This window comes from Plasmodium inui, assembly GCF_000524495.1.
Source record: "Plasmodium inui San Antonio 1 unplaced genomic scaffold supercont1.52, whole genome shotgun sequence".
Taxonomy (NCBI): domain Eukaryota; phylum Apicomplexa; class Aconoidasida; order Haemosporida; family Plasmodiidae; genus Plasmodium; species Plasmodium inui.
This window is the reverse complement of record NW_008481886.1, coordinates 28,298-46,007: the sequence shown is the minus strand read 5'-3', so window position 1 is coordinate 46,007 and position 17,710 is coordinate 28,298. Positions and strand designations below refer to the sequence as shown.

Here is a 17,710-nt window from a genome sequence, read left to right as displayed (position 1 = left end):
AATTCTTTCACTATTTGTGTTCCCTCTCGTATTATATATATCTGGGGGTAATCACAATCAGCTGCTACATAATTATTCTTGACATTGTCTATTGATTCCGGTTTGCTCCTGATTGACATACCTTGATTGTGTTGTATCCTCTGTTGCTTTACATACGCAAGAAATACTCGTATTTTTCCGTTCCTTCCTTTGTTAAATTGTGCCCATAATAGGTAATCCTCTCGACCAATTTAATCAAACCGCCTTAGCATATTCGTAATAGTAGACGGCTCGCGTAACCGGAGAAGAGGAACTCTTAAATATAATTATTGAAATATGTTGTCTAGTCCACATTTTATTGTACCGTGAAGAATCCTTAATTCCTATCATTCACCCATATACTTCTTGCCATTTAGTCAATCTTCTTATTCGAAAGCGACCTTTTCTTTAATTAATATTCGACTGATGTAATGACAGATTTAAGAGTTCCATTAACACCACCATCGGCTGCTCACTTGATTTTTGAACTCAATATCCTTAACGATATATCCTCTAAAAAGATACCAGACTGACATGAATTGGGGTACTGTCATCGAGATAGATAATTATGAAGTTGTTCAGTTAATTATGAATTGTATACTTAGCAGAAATGTCTTCCACAGTTTATGCTTAATTGTAGGAAATTCTGTATTTTCAGAAAACATCGCTTTCTACTTCGCTCTTTAGTGCGCCAGTATATTTTCACGCAACAATCAGTACACATCAATGAGGGACATGTCAAGTATTGCAAAATTTATAGAAAAAAAAAGAAAAAAAAAGGAACCAAAAAAAATACTCACAGACCTTTCAGAAGAATTCTCCCGTGAAACTCACCATATGTACGAAATCAGCATTATATTCCAATATGTGGATTATTACCATGTGCAATACCCATCCCAGGATACTGATATGTGGCATGTCTCATATCACAACTGTTTAGAAGAAATATATTAGCGTTATTCCACTTATCAACATAATATTACCACACAGACATATATATATGTATATATACGTATATATTGGTATATGTACCATTGTAGGGGTCAAGGAAAAATTACTAAAGTTTGTTGTCATATAATTATTGGCCTCGATCTTTACTAATTCTTTAGGTTCTTCATAAGGCTCGCGCCACAGACGAAAGTGATCGCAAAAGAAGTAATGTATCTCAATAAACATAAAGTTTTACTTATAGGAGAGTGTTCCTTGAGTGTCAAATAAGGCACACATCCACGTTCCCAGCAAAACGCGTCTGCATGGGATATAGGGCACAAAATTCTTCCTTCCATGTGATCCACCCCAAGTCCTGCATTTTTTTTCTGGTGCCTCTCTTTTTTTTTATGCATAAATTGTGACCCTACATAAACGGGCAACAGACAGAAACGATGTTTTGCATGAATACGAAGAGGAAATATATTTTAAATATGTAAATTTAGACTAATGCTATAGATTCCATGGAATTGATGTGTCCATATTTTTCTCTACTTTTTTCTTTTTCTTTATCCTTTTGTGTGTAGTCCTATCCATAATGGATTATATGAAGTGCTCATTTTTGGTGTATATTTAAATATGTGTTAATGTTTTGAAATTAGATACACGTATAAACAATGCATGCCATATTAAGACTCGCCTGCTTTAGATTCTTATAAATAATTAAAAATCCTTTCATTGATATGAGAGGTTATCCAAGCCGTGCGTATAGAATTCGAACGATTTATTATAAACATCACCCTCATACAGCAAGTATTATCAATACTTATTATTTATCTAAAACAGGAAGAAACACATATCATATCAATGTCTCGACGCATATTGGCGGTTTTTATTCTCTAAAACCTTCCTCTTATTAAAATAAATGAATATGTGCACGTCGCCACAATTCTGATCTCAAAATTTATTCTGTTCATAAGGGACAACCAGAGGAATGTACCCCCTCAGGATGCACGGAGTATTGTTCGTGTTGTGTTAGGTAAAAAGCACAATATTTAACCTGTAAACGGCGGTTTTATTATCCTTTCCCAATCAGACCATGCAATTCCTGTTCTAGCTTTAACGTAGTCGTATTGTCCAATTGCTTAGGAAACATTTTTGTTGTCATCCGTGTCTGGTGATAGAATTATGTGATGTTAATAGCAACTTGCATGTCTCCATTAATGAATTGGTAATGGTCCCTTTGTCAGTGTCTACCTCAATGTTCAGAATGCATATACACCTATTGAAAGATGCCCTGTATAAACACATTTAGACCTGTTCATATTTCCCCGTCCACTTTCTTTTTGCAAACTACGTCGGAGACTCATCTGAGTATAAAAGAGAAAGGACAGGGAAAAAACGAGACATAAAAAATGCTGCTTTGTATTTGTACAGATCAGCGGGCATACATAAATGGCATCGCAAGGAGAACGGTTCACCCGTTCTATATTATCAGACAGAACTTTCTCCAACCATAATTCCTTTTACACTATCCCCACTTAGTTTGAACCCATTATGCTGTTCAGAATTGTGGTGACCACATATTATATCCACATTCACTATGCTAAGATTGAATTCTCCGTAAAGATACGTTCGTTACGATGCTACACCTTACACGTTATAGAATACCACAAGTGGTGTGATAGGGATCAAGCACCATCCAACTAATTGCATTCTGCATCAATATAATATAAACTGTCAGCTGGACATTCAGATATAATATAGGTTACATAGGACTATTTATACGATAGACCAGATAATGCTACTGCCGCCTTTGGAGGAGGAGGAGGACTCTATAATATGACTCATGACTCTTCATTTCGCCCTTGAGAATGTCCACAATAAGAGATTCAGTTAGGTAATGAATTAGTGAAGAATAATAGGAAAGAACTTCTTTAGAAGATGCGAACAACATAATGGGGGAGTCTTGCATACTACTCAGAATTCACTAGAAACTAAATTTCCACGCATTTTTCTCCCATGATGCTCTTCTTCCGCTGAACTTTAGTATAAGGTGTAGATAAAATAATCGTGACATATACATTGCTGTAAGCAGAATATGGAACATTATAAAGTGTTTCTGCTTTTTCTTTCTTCTCTCATCTTTCATTACGAGATGCTCTGTGAAAATTCCTAAAAAAATTGCAATGGATGAAACATCTTTTCTCTGCAACATGACTTGTTCGTGTAGTTCATTAATTCTAGGGCTCCCCTTATTCTTGTGTTGACATGTTTTACGGAATATAAAAATTACGTCCTCATCCCTCTTCAGCTTCAGCTTCCTAGAATAACCCCCTAAAATTATACATAAAAATGAATTCATGTCGCATAATATTTTTAATTGTGGTACTACATATAATATCATATAGACCAGAAGTGTATATTTGGTTTGAATTACATAATTCAGGACACCATGCCAGGAGGGTACTTTTTCTTACTTCATAATATTTCAGAAATTGATGAGATCCGTCCATAAATAACGAAGCACTCATATGCTTCATATGAGGAGGCACTTTTCTGAACCAAATTAAATTTCATAATATACGCTATCTATACAGTTCAATGACACGATTTGATATATGTTATACTTAATTTGTCCCAATTCTTTCCTTTTCCCCGTACACGCAGGCCTCTCGTTATGCACTATTAACAGGGCATCATTGCACATGTGTCTACTGTTATACGGCGCAAGAATACTTTCCAGAGGTGCCTTAAGCTGTTTACAATCAACAATAAACGAAAAATAATGAATCGGAAAAAGATGAACACGGGAAGCGGAAAAGGACGGGGAATTTATAGATATCCTTCTGTCATTTAAAGGGCTCCTTATGAAATTTATTAACTTCTACCGGAATGTACATGTTATGATCACTCTAAGAAGCGATTGGCTTCTTGCTCATCTGCCCTATTTTACTATACTTTTTTCAGTTCGGGTCCAATCACAGTTAACACTACGGATAGGGATACCCTATTTAAGGATACTTATGAGCATCTTTTGAGTTTTTCAGATTACACACATCGAGTCTTGTACTATTAAAGAAACAACACTATATTCTAACTAATTCTGATTCCAAGGCATTCCGTGAAGCAGAATATACTGTATAACTTCAAATAACTGGACTAAATATGTGTTAGTATTCCTTTGCAATCATTTTGCATCTATCTTGGAAAGGACATTTTTATAGCAGGACTCAACAAGAACAGCTACAGGTCCACAGGGTACTCTGTCTTCGCGTTTGGTCCAATTAACATAGAAGATATCTAGATGGACTCCTTATAGCATAAGCTAGAGGGAAATTCCCAATCCGTGTCGAATTTTTTGCCAATCTAAGCATATATCCCGCACAAAATTAAAAAGTAAAGATTTTTTATCTTGTCTTCCTTAATGCCTAATTCCCTTATTAATCCTCACATATGTCCCCAAGACGTTATTCATGCTGCGTTATGCATAATACAATACATAAGATTAGATCCCAATATAACTATAAGAAGAGTGGTACTGACGCATACAACAACTTAAAATTGTATTATTACAATTACTAAGTACAGACATGAAGGTCCATAATGGTGTCCATTAATACTTATGGTATTCCCTCTCTAAATCAAATGTATATCTATACAGTGTTTATGTCTTGTATCATAATAGAACATTATGAATATCCTCTTTAATATGATCCCCTTCTTAAAGTAAAGCCTATCTATTAGTCACTACCAGAATTTCGCACTTTACTGTTTACATATGCCAACGGCATTACTCCCCATTTGATAATCCTTCTTCACATTAAGGAATATTAGGGACTCCGTACAGTGTGCATATTAACTTTGTCAGTTCTGAGTTCAGATAAGAAGCGTCATACTCCTCTAGAAGATATTTAGTGGAAAGAATGAAGACTCTTCCTATGCATAATAAAATGTCAGTACAACAGTGCATGATTGAACTGATTCATAAACTTCTCTCATAAATAAATATAGATACTTGCCTTAATAATTATTCTAACGCGCTAAAATAAAATATATCAATAAAGGACTATTATATCCTTGGTAATTCCTAATAATCACATTTAAGCCGGATGCCATTATTCTTCATACATAAGCAGCAGTTGCCCTTATATAATGTTACGGATGATAGTTTATACACAAAATAATTAACAAGTACTGGAGAGGTTTTATAAAATGGGGCTATGCCTATTCATATACTATCATTATAGTGAGGAGGCCATTTTAGTAAAGCGAAAATACACGAGAAGATTGTTTCAACCCACTGACTGTCTCTTATATTGTTATCTGAACAAGAAAGACGCCCATTCCTTTCGCTAGAGGGGCTGCATTCTTCCTCTAACTTTGTTTTTAATTCTCATAGAACCCTTCCTCTATGTGCATACAAATATATATACAAAGTGAAGATCGCAAATTGACAACCAATAAAGAACATTTAAGATATTCTTATCACAGATTGGGAACACATTTTCTTGCAATTTAATAATAGACATGCTGACAGCCATCTCGCCTCTCATTATCTGCTTTCCTGTTTCAAGTAGTAGCAATAAATTACTGATAGCTTTTCGATTTGACACCTAAAAAATCAGCCGAATAATGTCTCCACAATGCGGATATACACTATAATATATAATAGTCATAAATATAATTTTATAGAAGAAGCATGTTTATTCAGACTGCACACAACATTAATACAGATCGGTCATCTAACAATTCCAATATAAACGATTAATTGTCCACAATGACATTATAATAGGCATATATTGTAAGTATAAGTAAAAAATCTCTCAATTTCGTCTGAACTATGGGAATGCCACCAACAAATGAGGGATATTTAGATCTGTGTAGATGAAGAAACAGATAAATTAGCACCGCAGTATTAATCTTCTCCAATTCTGACACGGATTCATAGCTCTGTCTGTAAAACAACAGTAAAGAGGTCTATACTATTTCTCACCATTCCTTCTTTCGTATCCCACAGTGCTGATATAAAAATGATGAACTCTGTTTTGCATGATAGAACATACAATACCAACAGTCATAGTCTGAGTATATCAAAGTTGTATCTGAATAGCAATAATAAGCATGATATCTTTCGCTTCCATCTTTATTATCTTCAGATAAATACAGGGAATAATTTAATGGGCGTCACATGTACATATCTTTTCCATGAGCACACCAGCATTCCAACAAAGAAGTGGAATTCATAACCGACAGCATATCTCCTCTAAGAGTCGATCCAACAGTTATGCAGTACTCTCCTATAATCGCCTGTACTCCGGAGTCATATGTACAAGTTCCTTGTAGAAGCAGGAAATCAAGTGATAAATACAAGTCATTCAACATATGTCTCCCTATTTCAATAAAAACCTTCAAAGAGTAGTGAAACGAAAAACGTGTTGTTTACTACTCCCATAATATCCATATTATTAAGAGAGATTCACTAGTGACATAGACGAAGAGGAGAATAAACATTTGAATATGAAAGACGACTCATGGGCAACAAATCTTACAACAGTATGGATTAACATTAATATAGATGAATATGTGCGCTATAATTCGGTGTATCATCGCCGCATGTATAACTCCACGATTTTACAAATATATGCTATGGGAAAAGGATGAGAATGAAAAAGCCAAGGAAATGGCACTATATCAGTAAGACTGTTGTCCTTCTGTATATATCTCAATAAAGGAAAAAGACAGAGTCTGAACATTGACTGTTCCGTATCTTTATATTAACACGCTTAAGATATATTGACTATGGGGAGAATAATAAAGAATCTACCAATATATCTCTTCTTCTATCTTCCCAGACAACTAAGAAGAAACCATGAAGAGAAAGTAGGAGAAAGCGCCTTAAACACAAGCAAGGACAGCAACATTAGCTCAGAAAGAAGGAAATAATAAAGTAAATCCAGGGGGAACACAAACCACCTGGAAACGCAGAGTGGGCAATCATGCTTGTGAGGGGCTGCTTAAGGTCCAAACTATAAATCCGGAGCGGATAGCATTAAATGGTTAAACATAAAGAATAGACGTTAAAGGCTGATAACACAGCCAAAAACAGAAAGGATGGGACTTTAACCATAAAGCCTGCAGAATAAAGAATACACCACAAACACACGACGCTGAAAACTAAGTAATGCAACAACCATCCGAACCCTAAGAAGTAAAGAAGAAGCAATACACGATGACGCCCCAAATTCATACATGTAGGAACTAAACATGATGCCTAACGCAGAAACATTCGGGGAGATCCCCTAAAGAATAATACGACCAAATAAACCAAACCACCTTGCAACATGAACCATAGCACATACACCTGAGCAGTGAACAATACACAAACAGTATAGACCGTAAACCTACAGCGTGCGAGAACAACCCTACACTTCCTCAGATAACAATACCCCCAAACGCCATCGGATCAGTCGTACAAAGTGAAACTGAATCCCCAACCAAGGAATCTGAACCGTAAATCGTCAAGATACGGCGAAGGCTCCTAAGACTAAGGAGATAGAAGGCAACACCAAAAAGCAGAAATAACGAGGCATATATAGAACATTAACCGTAGGAATAAATACTGGAGAGTGCCAGTACACGCTAAGCAACAGACCTCACTGATAAACCGTGGAGGCTGAGCCATGAAATCTAGAGCCTAGGGCCCAGAACATACAACCCAAAGACTACACCCTAAATCCTAGAAACCTAAGGATGATCACAGTACAAAAGGCGTATAATCAGTGAATCTTACCCGCCTAAAATAACTTATCAAACAGTACTAATAGACGCTAAGGCGTAAAGGAAACCCCCCCCGGCAATACACGAGGACCTGGAGGTGTAGACATAGAGGATAGAGCCTGAGCACTACACTCAAGAGTGGAACCGGGGGGATAAGAAATAAAGCATTAATCCTAAATATTAAAGAATACAAAGTGAACGATAAAAGTTGAGACAACACCAAACCTCCACAAGCCGACAGCAGAATGCCATGAGTAAAACCCAAATGAGAGAGGTGCTTACACCCTGCAACCTAACTGCGTACAATTGAAGCGTAAAAATCAAGGGGTACAGGTAAAAAATATAGAGAGAAAGGTACTCTTTAAAAGAACTCCATAGGATAGGAGCCCTGAAAATTATCGGAAACTAAGCAGAACAGAAGGGTGACAGATGGAGAACAAGCATAAGCAATAATGGGAGCAGCATAGGGCATCAAGCAGGAAGCCAACAGCGCAGGTTAAGCAGTACGGCATAGAAACCATATAATAAGGGAAAGGGGCAAGAACTGACAATCTACTTCTTCGATATACATTTCCAATCTCTACGTCTAAGCATTGCATGTGCCCAACAGTGCATGTAGCATGAAACCTACTTCAGCCTCACTGAGCGTTAAGAGATACCTGACGCCCCATACAGGTTAAAGCCCAGGAATTGACACGGGAGGAGCCGGGCTCACACTCCAGAGCCTAAATCCAAAATTGGAGACTTAATCATTCTAGGCTAAGAGATATAGAATAAAAAATGAGAGCTAAAAAGTTAACAATACGAGAAAGGGCCCTAAAAGAAAAAGATAAAGACGAAAGCATGACCAGAGAGATCCTAGAAAATGAACTCTGAAATTAACGGGATAGTCTTGCACCCTGAAGAGGAACCATAAATGTGCGAATCCGGCGTCGAACCTGGAGGGGGACCCCTAAGAGATTGACTCGTAATAAGAGAAGGGAATCTCGAAATAATAACCCTTTAACCGGACAGCATGGGGAGCAGGAGAAGAGAAATTATAGGCTCCACCAAACAGATAGAGAAGGGGGAAGGAACCATCAGGAGTTAACAATAGGGAATAAAGACTAATGGAGAGGCAGCCAAAAGTAAAGAAAGAGTCGGGGGCCTAAAGGTAGGGATACCAACTGAGACCTAAACTTAAACTCAGAAAAAATAAAGAGGAACAATACAAACTGCAAGAAACACAGCCCAATAACCCTGAGTCCCCCAATCTATAAGATACAGGTGCTTCCTTAGAAACAGGATACCTCAGGACTAAGCACTAAACTTCCATGCTTGGAAACAGAATCTAAATCAACCAAACAAATTCCTCGACATTAAGTCATACCATATAAAATCTAGGGCTAAGGGATAAGGCCACCAAGTTACACCCAACCGATGAAGCAGGAGAAGGAACATGAATCCTCAGCATGAGACGAGGAAATCAGCCAGCGGCATGTCGTCCGTACAGGCTAAGTTAGAATAGGCTGAATACTGAAATGCACTACTTAAACCTCCAAGTATGAACCCAGACAACTGGCCTTAAAAGAAGAATACTAAACCAAAAATCAAAGAGCATAGAACCATGACATGCTACCCGTATTCCCAGTAGGGGATACACCTTTATAGTACCCATATGTGGAAATATAGGGACGTAAGTACTAGGACCTGTAGTAGTAAAACATGAAGAGTACGCAATGACTCCTCTGGGCTGCACCTTGAGGGGTAAGACCTAAGTATTAATTCGAGAGCGATACCCCTTGGACAGTACACTCTAACTCAGACGGCTAAGACATCTACAGATCCAGAAGTAGAAAGCGACAAGCTGCCTGCTATCCAACACCCCCAAAACCTAAATCTTAAAGGATAAATCCAGGTCCCTAACCACAGTACTCTAAGGCCATTGAACAAATACTATGCCCAAAACCTAAGCCAGACGGAATACAACTTAAATTTAAGGGTATCCGGAAAACCGAAAAGATATCCCAGAGAAGTCCTAGAATCTGAACAACATGGCAGAATCCCGCAGACCGAAGTCTAACAGCTCCCATTGACCGAATACCGAAAATGTGAAGGGTGAGGCCTTCTCTCAAAAAATCACAACAGGTCAGAAATTGGAGGCAGAAACATTAACCAGCAGGGAGGATGAGCAACCCCAGAAGGGACAGGCCCCCAACAAAGTCTAAGGCATAAGACGGGATAGCCACATGTGAAGAACCCGGGGCCATAAGAATCACCGAAGAAATATGATGATGACAGACCGAAACTTCAAGCCTATACATTAGCACCAGAGTCCAATCAAAATAAACCCTACGTCCTAACCGACAGATGTAGAGTGTAAGCTTAGAAATTGTTCTTCTACCACCAGAACCGTGGACAGTAAACGTTAAGAACTAAATACTTGAACCATGAACCCGAAACCCTACAGCGTAAACCTGAAACAAAAACCTGCACCCGGAACATGAAAAGCTAAACCCTAAGGCCTAAGACCTGAAACAGAAATGTCAGACACTGAACTCTCAAAGCTAAAGCAAGGAGCGTACCGCTAAACCCTGAAACCCTAAACCCTGAACCGTGAACCCTAAACCCCCGATCCTAAACCCTAAATCATCCAGCCTAAATGTAGACCCTGAATCCTAACACCTAAAATCAGAAACCTGGAGCCCGAGACCCTGAATATCAACACTAAACTGAAATCCTAAACCCAAACACTGAACCCCCAATCCTAAACCCTAGATGCTCAACCCTAAATGTAGACCCTGAATCCTAACCCCTAAAATCAGAAACTTGAAGCCCGAAACCGTGAATCTCAACCCTGAACCGAAATCCTAAACCGAAATGCTAAACCCGTTTCATAAACCCAAATCCTAAACCCAAATCCTAAACCAAAACCCTAAAACCGGACCCTAAACAGGAACCCCCCCCGACAGCCGCTTCGGACCCACTCTCGATGCTAATCTCTCGCACCGCAGTAATCTACCCCTAACCCTCCCTTCTGAAACCATATCCTATCCCCTGTGTCAACTCACCCCTGCCAGTCCGACGTCCTGAAAACATTATACGATAATAACCAAAAACTCCCAAAAGACCCAAGAGGCCTGAGATAACTCCCCCTATTATCCCCGGAACCATTCCCACACCTCCGCCGTTGGATTCTGGGAATAACGCTCCCTTTACGCTTGATAATTCTCCCCCCGTCGATTTCCATTGATCCTTGGCAGGGCCTAATTGAGATTCCTCGGTTGCAGAACTGGACGTGGGCCCTGGAGAATTATGGTGGGCGTGATCCTTAAAAACAGCTTCCAGAACTTGATCTGCATCTCTGGTACTATCCTTCCCCAGATTTTCCTGGTATTGATGCAATAACCTACAGAGACCTCCCCCCTTCTCACAACTAAAACCGCCGCTGTCTTCACTATTCTCCGTTTTATAATAGGAGACGACCTGCTTCGGATTTCTCTCACCATCAAACACTGCTGTACATCTCAAGTTCTTATCTCCATGATGATCACCCCACATAAACTCCGAGAGGACTTCATAAAAATCCCTGCCCTGTAGCGTAAACGCCCTGGTCCCTCCGCCACCTCTCTCGTTGCTAGTAAACCACTCTCGCATGATACGTGCGGCTATCTCTTCACCACCCCACTCTTTTAGTTTAATATACAGACTTTGACACGGTTGGTCGCGGTGGGTCTGGATTCCAGAGTCTCCCTGTCTTCCATATAATTGAAACTCTGTTATTATCATAAAAACCACATCCATGCAGACGGCCATCGTCATATCCTTCTCTTGAGTATTCCATAAGTCCCTCTGCGTCTGAAAGGAACTCCAAGTTAACTTGTCTATGTGAATCGGACACGCGTCCATATCTACAACTCCACTTCTCCCATATCCTGTCCTCGTGGGTAAACAGGGTTTCTCTTTCATGGAATACACTGCCGCCTCTGTCTCTTCCAAATTTCTCCCCCAAATCTCTAGACCTAAACAGAAATTTCTCGTAAACTTCCATAAGTTCTCAGCCCCGATGCTCATAGTCTTGATCCCCTTAAGCTGCCTGTCCATCTTCACCAGATTCTGCTCCGTGCCCCTCCTTATCTTCAACCTACAGATTCCTGATTCAGCCCCCTCCGAATCCCTGCATCTACTTGCTCCAGTCCCTCTGTCCAATATTTCCTTCAGATAGGCCGGAAAGTTAAACCCGCCTCCTGTCATCCCTTCAGGTGTAAGAGAAGGCTCGCTCTTGAAAGGATTTATGTGCCCTAAGTCCCCGGAAGTCCCTGAGGAGATTGATAGTAGAAGCCTCCTTGGTTGCTTACGTGGAGATATAGTCCATTGTTAAGGAATTTAAAATTTCAAGAGCTCCATCTTACCTAAAATGACAAGAAGTCCTCGTGTTAAACAGAGTTTCTTATCATGTAAAGACTCGGACTTCTGGAATCTATCCTCTCTCTATACTATCTCCTATTTAATTCATTCTTATCTTATTCTTACCCTTTCAATATTTGCCCTACTTAGACATCACTGAGACGGCACTAGGTTGGACGATCTCCAATTTATCCCATATCTTAAAGACATATCCTTCGTCACTGGACTGAACCGGTTCCAGTGACGAGTCATTAGTGAACTTCTCTGCAATTCTAGGGTCTAGGAAATTATTTGAGATATCCTCACATTAAATTCTCCCCCTGTTGGAGGGAGAGATATCTACTGCCTCTCTCTAGCAGTATCTTATGCGTAACTTCCTGTAAAGGGAAATACCAGCTTCAGATGATGAACCAATCGTTCTTATTCTGCAACTAATCATCTTTTCAAACTGACCTCGATCTTCTCACTTGATATTCAGGAGTCTGGAGGGATCTTCTGTGGATTGACCTTATTTCTCCTGCTTCGTCTGAACTCTTACTGGTTTTGCCTTTGCTTCATTCAAACTCCCTCCCAGTCCATCCCGAATCTTCACCTGAAGACTCCCCGCTAAGAGTCGTCTTTATAATATTCTGTCTGGCTTCCCTCGAGTTGCCTGAGAACTCTCGTTGCTTGTTCTAAACTCTTCTACTTAATTATTCCCTGATGTTATTTCTCATAATCCGTCTCCCCTGGCTCTAAGCTTCCTGATCTGACAGAGGAAGAAACCTCCTATTCTAGATACTACTACATCACCCTTTTAATATCTCGGTTGCTCTTATCTGGATCTCTTGCCTCTACTTCCTCATTTCACTATCTCTATATACAGGCCACAGCAAATTCTTCGATCTCCTCTTCTTGTGATAGATGATATCACGTGTCTCGGAGAGTTTGGGAGTTGGTACTGTTAGGCTCCGTATCCTCTCGTCCCATGGATTCGTCTCTTCTATAAACTTCTTAGAGAATGAACGGCTATATTTACAACTAGGCTAGGGCGTTTTTATTCGCGTTCTTCTGTGTATTATTGCGATTCTTCTAGCTTATATTGCTCAATTTTGACCTGGAGGGTTCCGACATATTATCTTCTAAGACACTCCTTCAAAATGTGTAAGTTGCTCTACTGCCTTATCGGAGACTTGGCCATGTTTTTGTTTGGACATCAAATGACTCTCACTTCTTCTGATTATCAGGTTTATCCTTCCACTGTTGCTAAACGGGCTTTATTCACCTAGGCGAATCGTCCTTGACCTCTTTGCTGAAACTCCATTGTCACCTGGGTTTACATCTTCTATTTGCAGGAGCCTCGGGATTCATTACCAAAGACATGGTTCGGATGTCTATCAACTTCGATTGAGCCCTTGTTCGTTCCAATTTGCATACAGAATCCAGGTGGTGTTCCATTGATGTTAATCCTCAGGTTCGATTTAACGAGTTGGCGATCTGACTCTTCTTCTTCTATTAGAATCCGGTCCAGACCTCTTGAGATTTTTCATGTGTGTTTTCTTGTCTTCCCCCCTGGTGGGGTCAGAAGAAATCTTGTCTTTCAGGCGACACTTCTCTGACATCGGAAGGGAGATACATTATTCCAATCTTATGAAATCTTACTTTATTACTCACCTGCCACTTTAGATATGCTGGGGGAATTAGAGATCCTCTATGGAGATTTTGATCATGTCCATTCCTCTGGGGTATTGGGAGTCAGATTATATTTCGACCTTGTTTTCGGGAGGAAGAATGGGAGGGATTAACTTTGTCGAGGAATGTTTCACTCCAATAAATGGGTTACGAACTTTACGAGAGTTTATATCAAATGCCTTTTCCTTGATCTCTGACTATTTCTAAATTCTTATATTTGGCTTGAGAAATTTCTGTCTCTACTTGTCCTTCTCCCTTATTCTCTCTAAAGAACTCGTCTTATAATTAGCTAGTGAAAGCTCCCCTCTCGTTTTCTCCTTCTTTGGACGTTGGGGAGAGAAGTGCTTTGGCTGAGACTTTACGCTTATTCGATGAGGTGCCCCTACTCTATTCGGCTTGGCCAGATTTAATGACTGCACGCATATCACACCGTATTTTCCTACTTGTAGGTTGTTGAATGGAATGTTGACCTCAGGAGATGTTCCTTCATCGAAATGTCACATTGACCTCTCTGGGGGTGTGTGTGGGATGGAAATGCTTATCCCTGAGCTAATATTCTGGTTGGAAAACTCGGCTTCTACTTTCCTAACTCTTGGAGAGACTGGACTCGGTTGCATATTTGTTGGCTCAATCCTAATCCTTGCCTCTTCCCTTTTTGACGCATTTTTCCTTTCTTGGTTCTTTTGCTTAATTCAGAATGATTATAATCAATCCTTTCTGTTTGGTCCTTCCTTATGTCCCTTGTTAGGTGACCTTAGGTGTCCCTCCCTTCAAACTTGAGATGGGTCGAATCCCTCCCCTTCTACTGATGTGTTGTAGGGCTGATAGAGTTCTCCTTCCTGTTCGGTTGCCGTTGGGGGGATATTTCGTGTTATATTTTTGAAGCCTCATTGAAATTGGGATTGCGTTAAAGAAGTTTTTTTAACTTCTTTCCTCTCATTACTTTAGTGAGATTATGGAGTCGTCACGACTTCCTAAGCTTCTCTGAGTTTTGTGTCTTCTTCTCAAGGAGCTTCCTCCTTTATCCTACTGATGCGATCTACTCCTGATTTTTCTTGCTGTTGAGGGGATCCTCTTTTTTCTTTGGTGATCCGGACTCATCGTTGGAGATTTACGGCCTTAGATATGATGTTTCCGAGGCTGGATCCTGAATTGATTTTTTACATTTGCTGAGACACTAGTCTTGGTCCCTCCAATCCTTCATTGGGATTGATCCTTAGGATTTTGTTATTGTTTATACTTTTTATATATTGATATAACCATCTCCATTGGGCGTTTCAAAGTTTCTTGGATTCGGAGTTTGTTGTTCTTCTTCTAATGGTGCCTAAGACATTTCCGTGATTTCTGTATTAGGGTGCCCTTGTCCTGGGTCGTTGGTACGTTTCTTAGTTTCTATGTATGGTTTGCATTGGCCATTTCTTACTGCTGTCAGACATCAACTGACCCCTTCTCACACTTGAAGTTCTGAGCCCCTAATGTTTAAGCTCCTATTAGCACCTGCGTCTTTCCCCCTGGAGCTGTTTGGCATCTATGGGCCCCCTTGATGTTGGGGAAAGATACGCGTTGGGAAAGAACGGTTGGGGAGTGATCATTTGTATGTGAGTTATGCCGCCTTCTTAATCGCGAGTGCCCTTTTATTTTGGTTAGATCTAATTATTACCCCTCTTATTTTGGGGATCTGTAGGATCAAGAGGACGCTTGATACTTTCTTAATCCCATTCTTTTGGCTTCGACTGGGGAAGTCTCTTCTGATTAGATGGTCTTGATTTACTTCTAAAAGAGAGTTGATTATTCTGGTGTTGTCCTTAAATCTCGGTTAGGTTTCCCATTTGTCTAGTGTCTGTTTCTTGGATTCTCGTTTGTCCTTGTCCTTTAAAAAAAGTTCTTCTTTTAATCTGATTTCTCTTTCTATTATCCACTTTTATCTGTACTAAATTGTACCTCTGCTCTGTCATTGGAGTTATGACTATGTGGAGGTGTTGCGGTTAAATATTAGATTTCTATTCTAGACATTTAGAGGGGTGCTTACTGGAAGATGTCTCGGTTCGATTGACTTGCTGTTTACTAGACTGGTCTTGTCCTATTTAATGCGTGTATTTCCGGTTTGAGGGAGGAATTGAGATTCTTTTCCTTTTTATGGTGTTGTTGCTGTTGGGTCCAGAGGTAGAAATTATGACATTGCTCAGAATTATAGATAAGTCAGATAAAATTATTTAGCTAGTCCATAAAGTTTTGTTTAAATTGTTATCTAAGGAGGAGGGGAGTGCAAGTGGATTACGTTCTGGCCTCTGCCTCGGTTATTCTGGAGGAGTGGCCCCCTTTATCTATTCAACTATTGCTTATTCTTTGACTCCCAGATATCATTGAATGCTAGTAATTTTTACATGACTCCTCTTGGGGCTAGGAGCGAGGTTCCGGAGGGGTGTTTTGGTTATATATTTGTTCTCAGAGATTCCACTGCCCTCCTGGGACGATTTCTCTCTATCTTCCGTTTTACATTAATTAGGATCTTGGACGGCTGGGATTACTTCAGTTTTTATCTCCACGTGAGTTGTTGAATCTCCTAGGCACGTTCCCTGGAGACGGCGAAGTAAACTTTACCTGAGTAAACTCGTCCTTGTCCTTTACTGTCTTGTCTCTTCGGTTCAAATCTCCTTAGGTCCCATATTATTCTGGTGCTGGGGATCCTGCTCTATGGTTCCCCTTTTTCTTTTTCTTCGGAATATTAGTTCCTTGCCCGAGGGGTCCCTTGCACCTGCTCGGCCTTGGGGAGTTTATTGGGTGTTAATTGTTAGTGTAGCTCCCTAACTTCTTTAGTTCTTACATGGATATCCTGTTCTTATACGCTATTTTCCTTTTGGGTAGGGAGAACGCATTCCCTCCTTGGTTTTTGTCTGGAGGATTTGGTTCGTTGGTTTTGTTTTTTTCTTTCATGTTTCTTGGTTTGTTCGGCTCTGTTATTTCAGCTTTTGTGGAAATATTATCAATTCATACCTGGGGGCGAGGATAAGGACTGTTTCTATTATTACTGGATTGCTAGTTGTTAGGGCTTTAATCCGTTGATCTCGTTACGGTTATTACCATGACGAGGTTAGAGATTTCTCCTCTGGATGGATGTTGTAGTTCCTCTGATCAAGTCAGGCGGTTTATTTAACCTCCTGACTTTGTTTTTCCATTTTGGCTTTTCCCTCAACGCCTCAATTTCAATAGCATCCGGTTTTCTCCTTAGGTGGGATTTTCTTGCTTTCGTCATTTGTTTTGTCCTTGTTTCGATTTTCTATGGTCTCTTCTTTTTCCTGCTGTCGGTTGAACTTCTTTGGACCTTCTGTGGTGTTGGTATGTTTGGGTGGTGTTCCTCTTGTACGCTATGAGCTTTTCTCCCGATGAATTTATATGTTCCCTCACTTTATTTCGCCTAGGAGGTTAGAGGGGTTGCCTCCTTTGGCTCCTCTTATTAGTCTACTTATAAGTCAAACGAATGGGATTCTCTCCATTGGATGTCCTTCATCTATTCCGTGTAGATTATGCAGGGGGGTTGATTTCAAACAGGGGGCGTTTAGGCCTGTCATGATTCTCTCTTCTATTTCGCCGTTGCTCCTTATTTGGATTGGGTGTCGCATTTTCTGGGGCAAGGCATCCTCCTCAATCTATCCTCCTTGGCTCCTGGTGTGCTCACTATCTTACGCTTAGGGTTCCTTCCTCTTTTATCCTCGCCTTGTAGGTCTCAGGCGTCTCTTTTGATCTGCAACCTTCTTTGGTGGTTTGGAGTTCTCTTGGGTGTTGTACTCATTAATCTGCCAAGTCCCTCTAAGTTGATAGAACTGGGTGCTATATCTTTCGCTCTTCTAATAATCTCCTGGCTCTATTGCTTCTGTTACTTCTGCCATTTTTTGTATTTGATGGTTTGTTTGTTCTATAGTCTAGGTTC

At 40.0% G+C, this 17,710-nt stretch overlaps 2 protein-coding genes across 2 annotated transcripts; one reads left to right on the top strand and one right to left on the bottom strand.

Moving 5' to 3' along the window:
* Window positions 1-5,978: 5,978 nt before the first annotated feature.
* C922_05289 (hypothetical protein) lies at window positions 5,979-6,194 on the top strand (the record flags this gene model as incomplete). The annotated part of the gene is made up of 1 exon (XM_008820860.1): window positions 5,979-6,194. One exon carries the CDS (start codon window positions 5,979-5,981, stop codon window positions 6,192-6,194), a length of 216 nt encoding a protein of 71 aa, XP_008819082.1.
* A 4,534-nt stretch (window positions 6,195-10,728) lies between these two features.
* Window positions 10,729-11,958, bottom strand: C922_05288 (hypothetical protein; the record flags this gene model as incomplete). The annotated part of the gene is made up of 1 exon (XM_008820859.1): window positions 10,729-11,958. The coding sequence occupies one exon, from the start codon at window positions 11,956-11,958 to the stop codon at window positions 10,729-10,731; it is 1,230 nt and encodes a 409-aa protein (XP_008819081.1).
* Window positions 11,959-17,710: the final 5,752 nt, after the last annotated feature.